Below are 14,001 nucleotides of genomic sequence, written 5' to 3' on the forward strand. Positions count from 1 at the left end.
ACATTGCGAAAAATACGGGCCCACCTTATATTTATAGTTGAAGACCTGTCTAAAAACAATGGAGGACGATTGGTTATCATTGAATACGGATGTAGAAAGAAACATTCTACAACGTCACACCGCATACGGACGATATATTACGCTAACATATGGAAGTAGGTCATGGAAACTGCTTTAGAAGCAGATATCACTCTTTTTTTGAAAACCAAAACCATCTAATGCGTACTCTCTACCATTTTAATGCGTATATCGTGTTTTCAGTCTTCATGCAGTTCATAGGAATCCTTCTCATCTCAAAATCGGTCGTGATGATGCTGCTGGAAGATACTTCGGATGCGACGATATCTTCTCTAGTGGCGAAAGCGAAGCTACCCCTTCGCGTGGAATATGGAGAAATGTTAAACCAATATTTGTATCCGATGGCGGTACACTGTTATTTAGCCGTATTCTCCCACATCAGCATCACGATCGCAGTTGATTCTTGCTACATCGCTCTGATTCGGCACGCGTGCGGGATGTTCGCGATTGTTGGGTAAGAGTATCATACTCGCGATTGATAATTACAAATTGAAATATGATAAGAAAGGTGTACATAAGCGATATCGCGTCCACTCGACCTTCTAATTCTTCGTCATTTATCCTTGAATCCGCTTCGAACCCAGCCCGGATAAAAAAGTGGCTGGTTTCGATTTCGCCAGGAATATTATCTTTTGAGCGGCTTTCCAGACACACGCTGGAACACATTGGCAAAGACAGCAACGACAATTTCGATCTGAAACCCGACAAGGTAAAAGACGACAATTACAACAGAACTTTGGGCTGTCTGCGCAAGCATCTGCATGTGATACAGTGCGTGTTAATAGCTTCATAATGAAATGTATTGTACATCTTTAATCTCTATATTGTTTAATCGCGTTTAGTTCTTCGCGATTTCACAGATTCGCGGAATTGATTGAGTCTACATTCACAAATATATTCCTAGTCAGCGTTTGCCTGAACATGATTGGAGGCAGTATGATCGGCATACAGGTGTATAAATTTCTGTTATTTCATAATAAAATTTTCTTCAAAGAGAATTTTGCAAGTGAAAAAAAATCGATTTTTAATAAAATTAATTCATATTTAGCAAAAATTTTGAAAATTTCTGGAATCTGTTAAACACGTACATTTCAGGTAGTCTTAAACTTAAACGACGCAAAGGATATTGTAGAACCCTTTGCTATTTATATCGCGCAACTCATTCATCTCTTCTTACAATTCTGGCCAGCTCAATTTCTATTAGATTATAGTATCCTTCCTTACGAATCAATGTAAGAACATAATTTCTTTTAATAAATTATTGTTTTTCTGTACGTGTAAATTCATATCTTTCTATAATTTTTTTGAATTTGTTTTAGAAACATATATTAGCAATAAATTTTTTTTCACTTAGAATTACACTCAAGTAATCTTGTTCCAAACTGTAGTTGCAGATCAAATTGGTATTACACTTCGGGAAGATGTCGAAAACTTCTTTTTTTAATCATGAATAGAAGTTTGTTACCATGCAAAATAACTGCTGGTAAGATCGTGCCTTTGACTATTGAAAACTTTGGCAGGGTAAGCCAATTGCTTCAATATATTCACTATTCTTATTTTCACAATTTCTTAATTTCTATGCCCAAAAAAAATTTTGATTTTACTCTTCTCAAAGGTTCTAAAAACAATGATGTCTTATTTCACGATGCTACGTTCTTTTAAATGACGACTTCAACGTTTTTTTCTGCAGTTTTTATAAAGTTTTTATAAAATTCATATAGGTATTTATATATAATTTGAGTTAATGAGAGAGAGAGAGAGAGAGAGAGAGAGAGAGAGAGAGAGAGAGAGAGAGAGAGAGACAGTTTCAGCAAATAATAGATTTGAGTTAATTTAAAGGTATCAAAAATATATAATAAAATATTAGATGGTAACAAATCTTATATCTTTTCAATGTCATTCCTACACAGTAATGAGTCTTTCTGGCGTTGATTTTTAATTACTTTCCAACTTTTATTTTCTTGGAATTGATTAACGATTTAATCTAAAAAATAATAAATAAAATGTCTGTTTGTAATCTCGAATAGAATCTACTAGCTAAGTTTTCAAAGTTTTCATATCAAGCAAATGTTGTTTCATCACGACGTGACAGCTCTGGAGCGCCATTATTATTGGACTAAGAAATGGTAAAGATTTCAACTTCGAAATTTTTTGTCATTCATAGCATAGACTTTATCTCATATATAGACACGTATTAATGCGTATACTTCAATTATGGAAAAGGATTTTCGAATCTATGAAAAAGAAAAAAGTATTTGTTATACAAAACTTATATGATTTAGTCGATAATACAGACAGCTTTAGGATCTTTGTAGTTACAATTTGAAAATTTAATTTTTGGAATACATTATTAATTTGTTGCGAGAAAAAATGATTGCTATTAAAATTGAATGTATTATTAATTATTTTCAAGCCTTTAGTAATTAAAACTATTAATATAAAAATATATATTATGTGATGTTTCATTTCAATAATTTTATGTAACTTCGATAATTGTGTGAATGTGTATAATATCTATGTATACAAAAAATCATTTAAATATCAAATATTAATTTATTTGTTAATCTAAAAATGATATTTTCTTTTATATTATTACGTTACATCCAATAATAATATCATAGAAATATACAATATATATAATCAATGTATTATTTTTTTTAATTCTTTACCATAAGAAAATTATTCATGTAAATTTTTTTTCTATTGCTCACTAATCGTTCTTTTAAACTTCTGATTAGCTTAATTTTTATTATTAGACAGCATCCTTCCTTACAAATCAATATAAGAATATAATTTGTTTAGGAAATTATTATAATTTTTTGGACATGTGATACGCGCAATTCATAACCTTTTTTACTATTTCTGAATTTTTTATAAACATATATTAATAATAAATATATTTGTCTTTATTATATGTTTTAAATAGAGAGACAATAAGACGATTCGAAAATCACATATATGTATAATAAACTCTTGAAACCACATTTTATTAACATTACTGTATTTTGTCAATTTTACTTTAATCTAACGTTTCAGCAATTTCAAAGTTTGTAGAAGCTAAACTATTAGAGCGTTTTATCATGTCTCTCATGAAATAAGACTGGCATTACAATTATATCCATTACATTTCACCTTTCTATGTTATTCATTACCTTCTGCTATTTATTTTTTCAATCATTCAAAATAATTCAGAGTTCAGTCTTTTCTTTGCAATTCAATCTTCTTGCGAAGATAAAATAAAAGTATTCACTAGAAGAATTCAAACCAAAAGTTCACATAAGACACGTATTAATACAAAATATAAAAGTAAAAGAAAATATCAAAGGGAAATGATAACTAACGGATTTAAAAATGTCAAAGGGAAAGGATTGAAATATAGATAATATTTACTTTCTTATTCCTTAGCGACCTCAGTGCAATTACGATACTGTTGCTGAATGGGGAATAAAAACAATCGATAAGTAATTTTCTATAGCTTATCGAACAGTTTATAGCTTATACAACAGTTGATATAGACTGCAATCTTCTTATTCTGAAAAATGTTCGATACTAAAAACGTTGAACAAGATCGACGTTACGTTCTTCTCAGATTATATATGACCATCTCTGGATTATGGCCATATCATAATTTCCGCGACAGATGTATTCGTTTCGTGCCATTCTTCGCATTCTCCTTCAGTATTGCGATACCTCAGGTATATATATTGAAAAATTCACAGAAAAAGGATTCATTTATTTGCTGCAAAGTTATTGATTGTATATTTTTTTTCTTTGAACGATCAGAAATATATTTATATCCAACGAATCTTACTAATCAAATGAATAATATTAAAACGATGTGTGTGTGATAGGACTAATGAGAGCTCTCACCTCAGTAATTAGAGAGAGAGTGAGAGAGAGAGAGAGAGAGAGAGAGAGAGAAAAAGTTGCGTATATTATTTTTAATATAAGTGTATTTCCTACATGTATGTACATTTGCTGTCCTTTTCTCCAAACTCACATAATTATGAACAAACATTTCAGCCATTGTTGCTCTCATTATTGCAATGAGAATTCTCATTAACCCTATCACATCATTTTAATATTACTAAAAAAAATTGCACTATGAATAGAGAAGTATTGTATCATCGGTTAGGAATTTATTTGCGAAATAATTCGTTAAAAAGATCGTTTTTACATAATGATGTTTAACACGTATTGATAATTTTAAAATTTTATTGCGACTTTGTTAACATTGAAAATTAACTTAATAATAGGTTGAAACGTTTGTTATGTACTATTATATCTGATTTTATTATTAAAGTTTTCAATTATAAGCACATAAGAACCAGCTAATGACTCGTTGACCCTCGATTTCACATACATTTTAATATTATTTATTTAAAATATTAAGAGTTCATTATATTTTTTTTATCATTCTTTTAATTTGATTAATTAAATATTTACAAGCGCGCACACATAAATACACACGCGCGCGCACATCATAAATTTTTGAAGTACACATGAATAACTTTAATACAATCAGAAGGTAGAAAAAAAAAGAAAAAGGACAGACAAATAAATTTTCATGTAATTAATCAAAAGTAAATCCGTGAATGTGTGAAATTAAAATAAGTAAATATATGTATGTATATGTACGTAATATTTTCTATTATAGGATAAATGCGGGTCATAAGCTCCACGTTTTTTAAAATTGACACTGTAACTTCTCGAAGATGTAAATTAACGAAACAAACATTGTTACATATTATTTGACTTCCCTTCAATAACTTCACATAGGTTTTTTAATGAAAATATAAAACAACAAATAATTAGAGATTTCCAAAAGAAATGTACTTGAAAATGACTCTTCGTGAAATTGTCCGGGATATAAGCCCCATGTTATAGAAATGCAAGGAAATCACTTTTTAAACCTTTTTTCATACAAAAACTCATTCAAGGAATATAATTATTTATTTTCTTACTCCGTGGGAGATATTACAAAAAAAAAAAGTTTCTTTAAGAATAATCACTATAAAAAAGAAAAAATGTAGGAATTTTTATTTTTTCAGTAAATCGTCATTGATTACCTAGTAGCACTGGATAATCAGCGAAGCTCAACTAATTGTAAGTGTATCTTCGAACAAGTGACACAGATGACAGTGTATCACTACATCCTGGTTATTCGTCCATGTTAAGCAAGGATGAGATGATCACTGTGTCATATTGTGTTGCTTGTTGGAAGGCACACTAAGAAAAAAAGATAATTTGAGCATTATACTTAAAATATTGATATTTGCATGTTAATTTCAATCTTTAATATCATATTCATTGAATTTATATACTAAAACAAGATTAGATAGATCACATAATAAATATTAGCTAGATTAGCGATCTCACATTTTATTCACTGATTACCAATGTTATATTTGACACTGATATCAGTGATTATCCATTTTCAGATTTAGAGATCAGATTTAGAAAGTACAATGAGTGAGTTCGCCACAACTTGTAACTTCGGTGGGGCTTATGCCAAACAAAAGATTGGGCTAATGCTGATTCTACAGTGAGTCTGTAGTCAAAAGTCTTAGCCTTGGTGAAATTGGCCAATCAGCATTAGTCATACAAGTTGATTATTGGTCAACTTCACTGATAAGATTTACTTAGGACTATCGATTACTCATTGTAGAATCATTATGGTCCGTTTGTATAGATACTACGCGGAGCCTTGTAGTTTTTCAAGATTAACTTGAAATTGCGTCCAACATAGAAATGCCTTCTAAAACGGTCCCATAATTAGATGTAATAACGTAGCCGCAGAAATAATTCAAAATTTGGGAGTAAATTGAACTCGAGGAAATGGCGTTGAAAATTTCTTGGGTCATCAAAGGCTACACACAAATAAACGCATTTAACTTACAACATACGAACGAGAAACAACTTTTTGCACTTACCTTGTTCAACACTGCTCTGAACAAAGTGGCTCTGCAAAGTGCAAACGACCGGATAACACACAAAATAAGAAAGATGGGACCTATGACCCGGATTTATATCTTTTTGATTATAAATTATACAAAAGTTGACTAATTTCTTTATTACGTTTCACTTTACTGATTCCAATATAGATACTTTATTTACTAATTGGCTCTGTAACTCTCGATGACGTGTTCGAGAGTCTGCCATCTCTAATTATCAGTATATTATTCAGCTCTAAACTATTAATTATAATGTTATATAGCAAGAAAGTAAGTGATGAATTTTCAAACTTGCATTGGACTTTTATACGAAAAAGTTACAATGGCAAGAAATATGGCATATGTTTAGGTAAAGATTTGTCTTAATACAATACAAAAGGACTGGCAATCAATAAATACAGATGTAGAAAGAATTATTCTGCAACAGCATACAAGATATGGACAGTATCTGGCGACATTTTATGCAAGTGTGTATATAATTATAGAAACTTGTGACAACTTCTTAAACGCACACCTATATACCTATATATAAGTGCGCATTTTGGATCATATTTTCCGCGATCTTATAAAATATTATTATTGCACCTTAAAAAGAATATTTCGTAAAGAATATACTTACTGTGAAAAAAACTCGATTCTTTCAACAACGTATTGCTTAAAGATCTTTTTACGAATATCATTCATTCTAGTTTTCGTGCATACAATGACAACCCTTTTCATGCTTAAACCAATCATAGTGAGTCTGATTACGGATGATAATTCCAATACGACAAAATCTTCTATACCAATTGCATCGAGATTACCTTTTAATGTTGAATACGGCGAAAAATTCAATCAATATATATATCCGATAGCAATTCATAATTATATGGCCGTGTTTACTCGCTCGTTCGCCACAATAGCGGTTGACAACTTGTACTATGTTTTAATTCAGCATGCTTGTGGAATGTTCTCGATTATCGGGTAAGCTCTTTTTTTATGAAAAGATAACAATACTCTTCTTAAATTGCTATCGATCAGTTTTCAATGATTTATTATATAAAAATCTGAATTTGTCAAAAGCATCGGTATTTTTTATGGTATTATAGAAATGTACTGGAGAACATTGGAAAAAATAACGCGAACGATTTCAATGCGAAATCAGATAAGATTAAAGACAACAATTATAACAAAACTTTACACTGTTTGCGTAGACATCTCGATGTGATAGAGTATGTACGAAGAAATAATGATAATTACCATTTTCTGCCGTTAAGTAATATTTACATATTAATTTACATATAATCATTGAGTTCTCATTTCACAGATTTGCGGAAAATATCGAAGCATTATTTACGGAGATATTTCTGATAAATCTTAACTTAAATATGATCTGTGGCAGTTTAGCTGGTGTACAAGTATATATCAATTTCTCTTTTTTATATTACAAATAATTTTGAACGGAGATTTTTATTATACATATTTTAATGACAACGAACAAAAAATTACGAAAGAAAAATAATTTCCAGTGTCCATCTTCATAATCAGGATAAATTTGACCAATGCAACAACCAAGAAAAAAGGAAAACAAGTTAAATGTTCATTTCAGGTGTTAATTAATTTAGAGAGGAACACAAGTGACATCTCCGTGCCCATAATTATCTATACCGCACAATTCATCCATTTGTTTCTTCATTTCTGGAACGCACAATTTTTACTTGACTATAGCGTTCTGCCATATAAATCTATGTAAGAATGCAACTTATAATAATTTAAGTCTATTCCTTTATAATTTAATTACCATTTTTTGGATTTTTTTCCTTTCTTTAGCCATCTAAAAAAAGCTAGTATTGAAATATATACAGAGTGTTTGATAAGTAATGATAAAACTCGCATAGGAGTAGAGCGAACTAAACTAAGTCGAAAATTTCTGTACCATTTTGCAATTTTTGTAATAGTTAACAAGATATTAATTACTAAATATCGCAGAATATTGATTTTCAATAATTTTTTACTCAAATACTTTCAACTTTACAGAAAAACAGCAAGAGACAAAAATTGTTTATTTTCTTCTCATACAACTTTACAAATTTTTTCAGAATTTTTATCAACTTTTTAGTACTGCACTTTCTTATTTTTATCAACATGGAAAAATATGGTATTAAAAAGTTCTGAAAAAATTCTAAAAAAATTCTTAAAAAATATTTAGAGCTCTATGAGAAAAAATAAACAATTTTTGTATTTTACTGTTTTTCTGTAAAATTGATAGTATTTGAGTAAAAAATTATTGAAGACCAATATTCGGCAATTTTTAAGTAATTAATATCTCGTTAACTATTGCGAAAATTGCAAAATGGTAGCAGACTTTTCGACTCAGTTTAGTCCATTCTGCCTTTATACGAGAGTTTTATGTTACTTATCGAACATCCTGTACATATGGTTTTTTTATACTTTTGGCGTGTATCTACAATTACCATAAATAACTTCGCGCTTATAATTTTTTTAATTCTGATGAAATTGCAATTCCTTCATATATATGTAACATATACAAGAAGAATAAAAAGATAAATTATATTTTCCATATTGGATGTCAAAATACAGATTTAATAGAATCACAAATACTTACAATTAGTTCAATATTAATGTAAAGATTTATTATATTTATTATTTTAATTCATATTTATTTTATTTGGAATAATAGCTGCAGAGCGAATTGGTATCATACTTCGCAAAAATGTCAAAAACTCCTTCTCCTGATCATGAACAGAACGACGATACCATGCAAAATCACCGCCGGCAAAATAGTAATTCTATCTATTGAAAGCTTCGCTACGGTAAGTATAAAATATATTATAAATATATTCTATTCTTATATTTTCAATTATTTTGTTGTATTTATTTTATTTCTTAAAGGTTTTAAAAACGTCTATATCTTATCTTACTATGTTTCGTTCTCTCCAGTGATGATTTGGTGCATGAATAATTTATTCAAAATTAAGTTGAAATATATCTAATAGAATAAAAATTGTATGTATTATAAATATTTTTCTCTTTTCTTTTTATAATTCCTTTTTCTTTAATTTTATTACAACTAAAATATAAATATTATATGTGTAAAAATAAATGTATACATTTCTTCACAATAAATAGCATTATCTTTTGCTCCATATAGATATACTGTAACCTTTTACAATATCTGAAAGTTTACTTATGTACAACATAGTTCACTTAAATTAAAGACTTTGAATTTTTCACTTATTTTTGATGAGACGAAAAAATGTTTTAGAAAGATGAAAGTGGAACAGTTTCGAGAGGAATATATTTTGGTCACTGATTTTTTTCTGGTTAGAACAGTTAAAAAAATATGAAGATCACCTTAATTTTTTTAAATATTATATTATATGATTTTTAAAAAACATGATTTCACTTATTATTTCACAAACAGAATAGTATTAAGGTAAAGAGCTATCGAAAGGACAACATGTTTTATACATTACTCTGGCACATATTGATATAAAATATTAAATATCTCAAATACAAACCTATTAATAAATCATAAACTATTAATTTTTTTATAATTATCTATTATTATGCGGAAATCGGTGGTCAACATTTCGAACAATTACTACGCTAATTTACATGATAGTATGTCTTAAACACCCTTTGTAAATGATTAATAGACTGATTTGATAGATAATAAAGAAAAAACTTGAAGATATAAAGATTTGTTTATTTTAGATTTAAATATAGGAAATTGAAAGACCTTTCTAATTATGTATCATTTGACCCATCTTCTTATCTAAAATTTTCTATGGATTTGCACCCTCGTTTAGAAGGTTAAAGTTGAGAGTAAGAATTATTACGCGCGTACGAACGCCCACACATATATCTACATACAGAATGTTAAAAAAGCGTCGGAACCCTTCAATATTCTGAAAATTAATAATTTTCGAAAGAAATATTTCAGACAAAAGTTGTAAGATTTTAAAAACTGATCTTATCTATTTGACCTTGAGAGGCATCGTCAAAATCAGGTCGAGGTCATATCAACTTTTTTAATGGAAATCCGAATTTTCATTGCGTATTCTTATATTCTTCTTATTTCGAGAGCTTTTCAAGACGCTAAAAAAATATACATACGTTATATAGTATTTACTTCAATTTGTTAAAAATGTTCTTATAAAATATTATTAACTGTACAGTATAAATATAAAAATATTCTTCGAAGAGATTTTAAATGTATTTAATTACTCTCTTAAATCCACAATTAATATCAAATTTTTCGATTTTTAATTTTTTTTATAATTTATATACACAGTAAATAATGTTTTTTCCGAGTATGCAATCAAACACATACTTGCTGGGTATCAAAAAAATATATACAAAAAACCACGCATTTAAAAAATTTTTTCTTTTTTGAACTTACCAGTTCACTGAATCTAAAAAATATAATAAATTACACTTTCAATCTTGTATACAGACACAAAATAGCTTTATTTTTTTATGAAAAAATTTAAAATTAATAATAAGTTTCTGAAACATAATTTTATATTGTTGGAACTTGCACAAAGTACACATTTTTTTTAGAAAAAAAATAAAGAACCAATGAACATTAATTTTCATCACAAATACGACTTGCACAATTTCTTCTTCTTCAAGTGCCATACGCTATCTCCCATAGACGCCTCCCTCTCACATACTCGTGTGCACTGATCATACACAGCGTATATGAAGACCTACAAAAACGTCGATTCCGAACGGCAATTTTTGATTTCCTAAGCAAGTATCCAACTCGATGGTATGTCATTGCCTTCCGAGAGCAGCTACGAGTATACAAAAATTTTTCGATTCTGTCTGGGGCGAACCCGGGATCTCTAGTGTAGCAGACCAGTGCGCTGTCTGCTACATCACGTTCGCGCAATCTCTACATATTTTTTTAATTTGAAAAAAAAAGAGTGATTATTTTTAATCATAAAAAATAAGTAGTTTCAATAAGGCGGCTGAAAAATAATATTTTAGATCTTTTAAATCACCCCAATATACTGTGTTAGAGGAATATGTAAAAATTTTTTTTTAATTTTTTTTAAATTTTTTAATACCGTATTTTCTCATTGTTGGTAAAAATGAGAAAATGCAATACTAAAAAGTTGATAAAAAATTCTGAAAAAATTTGTAAAGTTGTATGAGAAGGAAATAAACAATTGTTGTCTCTTGCAATTTTGCTGTAAAGTTAGTATTTGAGTTGATAAAGATAGTATTTGAGTAAAGAATTATTAAAAATCAATTTTCGGCAATTTTTAGCAATTAATATTTTGTTAACTATTGTGAAAATTACAAAATGGTAGAGGACTTTTCTTCTCATATTAGTCCATTCTACTCCTATACAAAAGATTTATCATTATTTTCCAACTCTGAATATAAATTCTTTTAAAAAACATTTGATCCATGTAATTAACTTACATAATGATAATTACATAATTATGTAAGTTAATTATTTATCGACATAAGTTACGTATATAATTACTGATTGAATTTGAAAATTTATCTTTCCAATTAACGGTAATGAAGAACGAAGAGATAATTCGAAAATTATTTGTAATTAAACTAGTAATATGGCATATTTTCACAAGCGTTGTTTCGCACTTCTACTATTTTCTTTCTTTAAGATAGACATGTACAGCTTTCTCTAAAGCAGTATAAAGTTCCTTTTCCAAGACGAGATAAAACTGTAACATACGGAATATGAAATTAAAAGAAAATGTCCCTTCAAAGAGAAATGATATGCAACGGCTTTAAAAATGTAAAAGAGAGATGATTGAAACACAGTAAATAATCGCCCCCTTATTTCTTAGCGCAATTACGATACTATTGCTGAATAGGAGATGAAAGAAATCGATAAGCAATCTTTCGCAATTTGTTGAGAATTAAACGCTGAATGTTAAGTTTTACATAGAGAATAGTTGATATACTCCGCAATCATCTTATTCCGAAAAATGTTCGACAAGAAAGACGTTGAACAAAATCGACGTTACGCTGTTCTTAGATTATACCTGACCATCTCAGGATTATGGCCATATTATAATCTTCGCAACAGATGTATTTGCTTCGTGCCATTATTTGCATTCTGCTCTAGTATTGCAATACCTCAGGTATATACATTCAAAAGTTAGCAAAAAAATGCGTTTATTATGCTGCAAAGTTATTAATTGTTCTTTGAACGATCAGAAATGTGTTGATATACAATTATACAATGAACTTATTAATCAACTATGCATGCGCACGCGTTCATTAAATTTTTGAAGTATATATGAGTAACTTTAATGTAATAAAACGGCAGAAAGAAGACAGAAAAAAGATACATAAGATAAATTTTGATGTAATCAAATGTAACTGTAAATTAGTGAATGTGTAAAGCTACAATAACTATATGATGTAATTCTTTTCTTTCTCATATAATTGATCGAACACATAAAATAATTATATATCTCTATTTATATTTATATTATATAATTCTATTATAAATTCTAAAAGCAGAACATGATCGATTTCGCAATTATATGTTTTACTTTATAATTCCAATACAGACACTTTACTTAATTGGTTCGATAACTTTTGATGACGTATTCGAGAGCTTACCATCTCTAATTATCAGTATAATATTCAGCTCTAAAATAATGATTATAATGTTAAATAGTAAGAAAGTAAGTGATGAATTTCAAACCTGCATTAATACTTGACTTTTATGCGAAAAAATATTACAATAAGCAAGAAATACGGCAGCATGTGTTTAGGTAAAAATATGTCTTAACACAATACGAAAGGATTGGCTATCAGCAAATACAGATGTAGAAAGGATTATTTTGCAACGGCATACCAGGTATGGCCAATATTTGGCGGTATTTTATGCAGGTATGTACAATGCAGATGTTATAGAAACTTGCGTGCATTTTGCTAAACATATCATCGGCGATTTTACGAAACATTATTTCATTTCGTTTTCAAAAAATTGCTTAAGAGTATATTTATCGAAAAAATTGACTTTGTATTTCATGCACATTGTTAAAATAACTTAAAAAGAAAGATCTTGCTGAGATTATTATTTTCTTTAGCTTTCATGCATGTGACATCGGGTCTTTTTATATTTAAACCAATCATGCTGACTCTGATGACGGATGATATCAATGCGACGAAATCTTCTATACCATTTATATCGAGATTACCATTTCGCGTTGAATACGGCGAGAAATTCAATCAATATATTTATCCAATAACAGTGCATACTTATACAGCCGTGTTCGCTCACGTGTTCGCCACAATCGCGGTTGATGGCTTGTACTATTGTTTAATTCAGCATGCTTGTGGAATGTTCTCAATTATCGGGTAAAATCTCCCTTGATCATAAAAAGATAGGGATGCCTTTCTTGAATTACAATAAATTTCTTCAATGACTCATAATCTCGAAGTCTCAATTTGCCAAAAGCGTCGATATTTCTGGCATTACAGATACACATTGGAGAACATTGGTAAAAATAATGACGACATTTTTGACGCAAAGCAAACTAAGATACAAGACAGTAATTACAATAAAACTTTATACTGTTTACGTAGACATCTCCTTGTGATAGAGTACGTTTAAAAAAAAAATTGTATAACATCTTTTACCATTGATATTGATGTATTATATACATATTAATTTACATATATTCATTGTAATGTCATTATTTCACAGATTTACGGAACATATCGAATCATTATTTACGAAGATATTTCTAATTAATCTTAATTTAAATATGATCGCTGGAAGTTTTACTGGCATACAAGTACGTACCAAGTGGTATACAAATACAGTAGAACCTCAATTGTTCGATCTAATAGGGACCAGAATTAGATCAAATAATTGTGAAAAATCGTAAATTTATTTTATTTAAAAAACATGGATTATTTAAAAAACATTTATTTAAATGGGGTAATAATAATGGGGGGGGGGGGG

At 28.9% G+C, this 14,001-nt stretch overlaps 3 protein-coding genes across 4 annotated transcripts in view; all 3 read left to right on the plus strand.

The window, feature by feature from the left end:
* Positions 1-58: 58 nt before the first annotated feature.
* Positions 59-1,744, plus strand: LOC108756657 (odorant receptor 13a-like). The gene is made up of 7 exons (XM_018500647.1): positions 59-155; positions 262-532; positions 727-849; positions 939-1,029; positions 1,174-1,310; positions 1,467-1,599; positions 1,694-1,744. Exons 1-7 carry the CDS (start codon positions 59-61, stop codon positions 1,742-1,744), a joined length of 903 nt encoding a protein of 300 aa, XP_018356149.1.
* Positions 1,745-6,735: 4,991 nt separating this feature from the next.
* Positions 6,736-8,997, plus strand: LOC108756658 (odorant receptor 13a-like). The gene is made up of 6 exons (XM_018500648.1): positions 6,736-6,995; positions 7,121-7,243; positions 7,339-7,429; positions 7,621-7,760; positions 8,713-8,845; positions 8,925-8,997. Exons 1-6 carry the CDS (start codon positions 6,736-6,738, stop codon positions 8,973-8,975), a joined length of 798 nt encoding a protein of 265 aa, XP_018356150.1. The 3' UTR covers positions 8,976-8,997.
* Positions 8,998-13,125: 4,128 nt separating this feature from the next.
* The window catches only part of LOC108756878 (odorant receptor 22c-like), a 3,313-nt gene continuing 2,437 nt past the window's right edge, over positions 13,126-14,001 (plus strand). For both annotated transcript variants that reach the window (XM_018501021.1, XM_018501020.1), the window contains exons 1-3: positions 13,126-13,391; positions 13,515-13,637; positions 13,741-13,831. In XM_018501021.1, the coding sequence (XP_018356523.1) occupies positions 13,126-13,391; positions 13,515-13,637; positions 13,741-13,831 (480 nt within the window). The remainder of the gene's footprint in view (positions 13,392-13,514; positions 13,638-13,740; positions 13,832-14,001) is intronic.

The sequence above is a fragment of the Trachymyrmex septentrionalis genome, unplaced genomic scaffold, assembly GCF_001594115.1.
Source record: "Trachymyrmex septentrionalis isolate Tsep2-gDNA-1 unplaced genomic scaffold, Tsep1.0 scaffold13, whole genome shotgun sequence".
Lineage (NCBI taxonomy): Eukaryota > Metazoa > Arthropoda > Insecta > Hymenoptera > Formicidae > Trachymyrmex > Trachymyrmex septentrionalis.

Coding starts and splice junctions, on each gene's coding strand:
- LOC108756657 (XM_018500647.1), top strand. CDS start 59: ATGGAGGACGATTGGTTATCATTGAATACGGATGTAGAAAGAAACATT. Junction 156..261: donor TATTACGCTAACATATGGAA/GTAGGTCATGGA, acceptor TCGTGTTTTCAG/TCTTCATGCAGTTCATAGGA. Junction 1,311..1,466: donor ATCCTTCCTTACGAATCAAT/GTAAGAACATAA, acceptor TCCAAACTGTAG/TTGCAGATCAAATTGGTATT.
- LOC108756658 (XM_018500648.1), top strand. CDS start 6,736: ATGACAACCCTTTTCATGCTTAAACCAATCATAGTGAGTCTGATTACG. Junction 7,761..8,712: donor GTTCTGCCATATAAATCTAT/GTAAGAATGCAA, acceptor TTGGAATAATAG/CTGCAGAGCGAATTGGTATC. Junction 8,846..8,924: donor CTATTGAAAGCTTCGCTACG/GTAAGTATAAAA, acceptor TATTTCTTAAAG/GTTTTAAAAACGTCTATATC.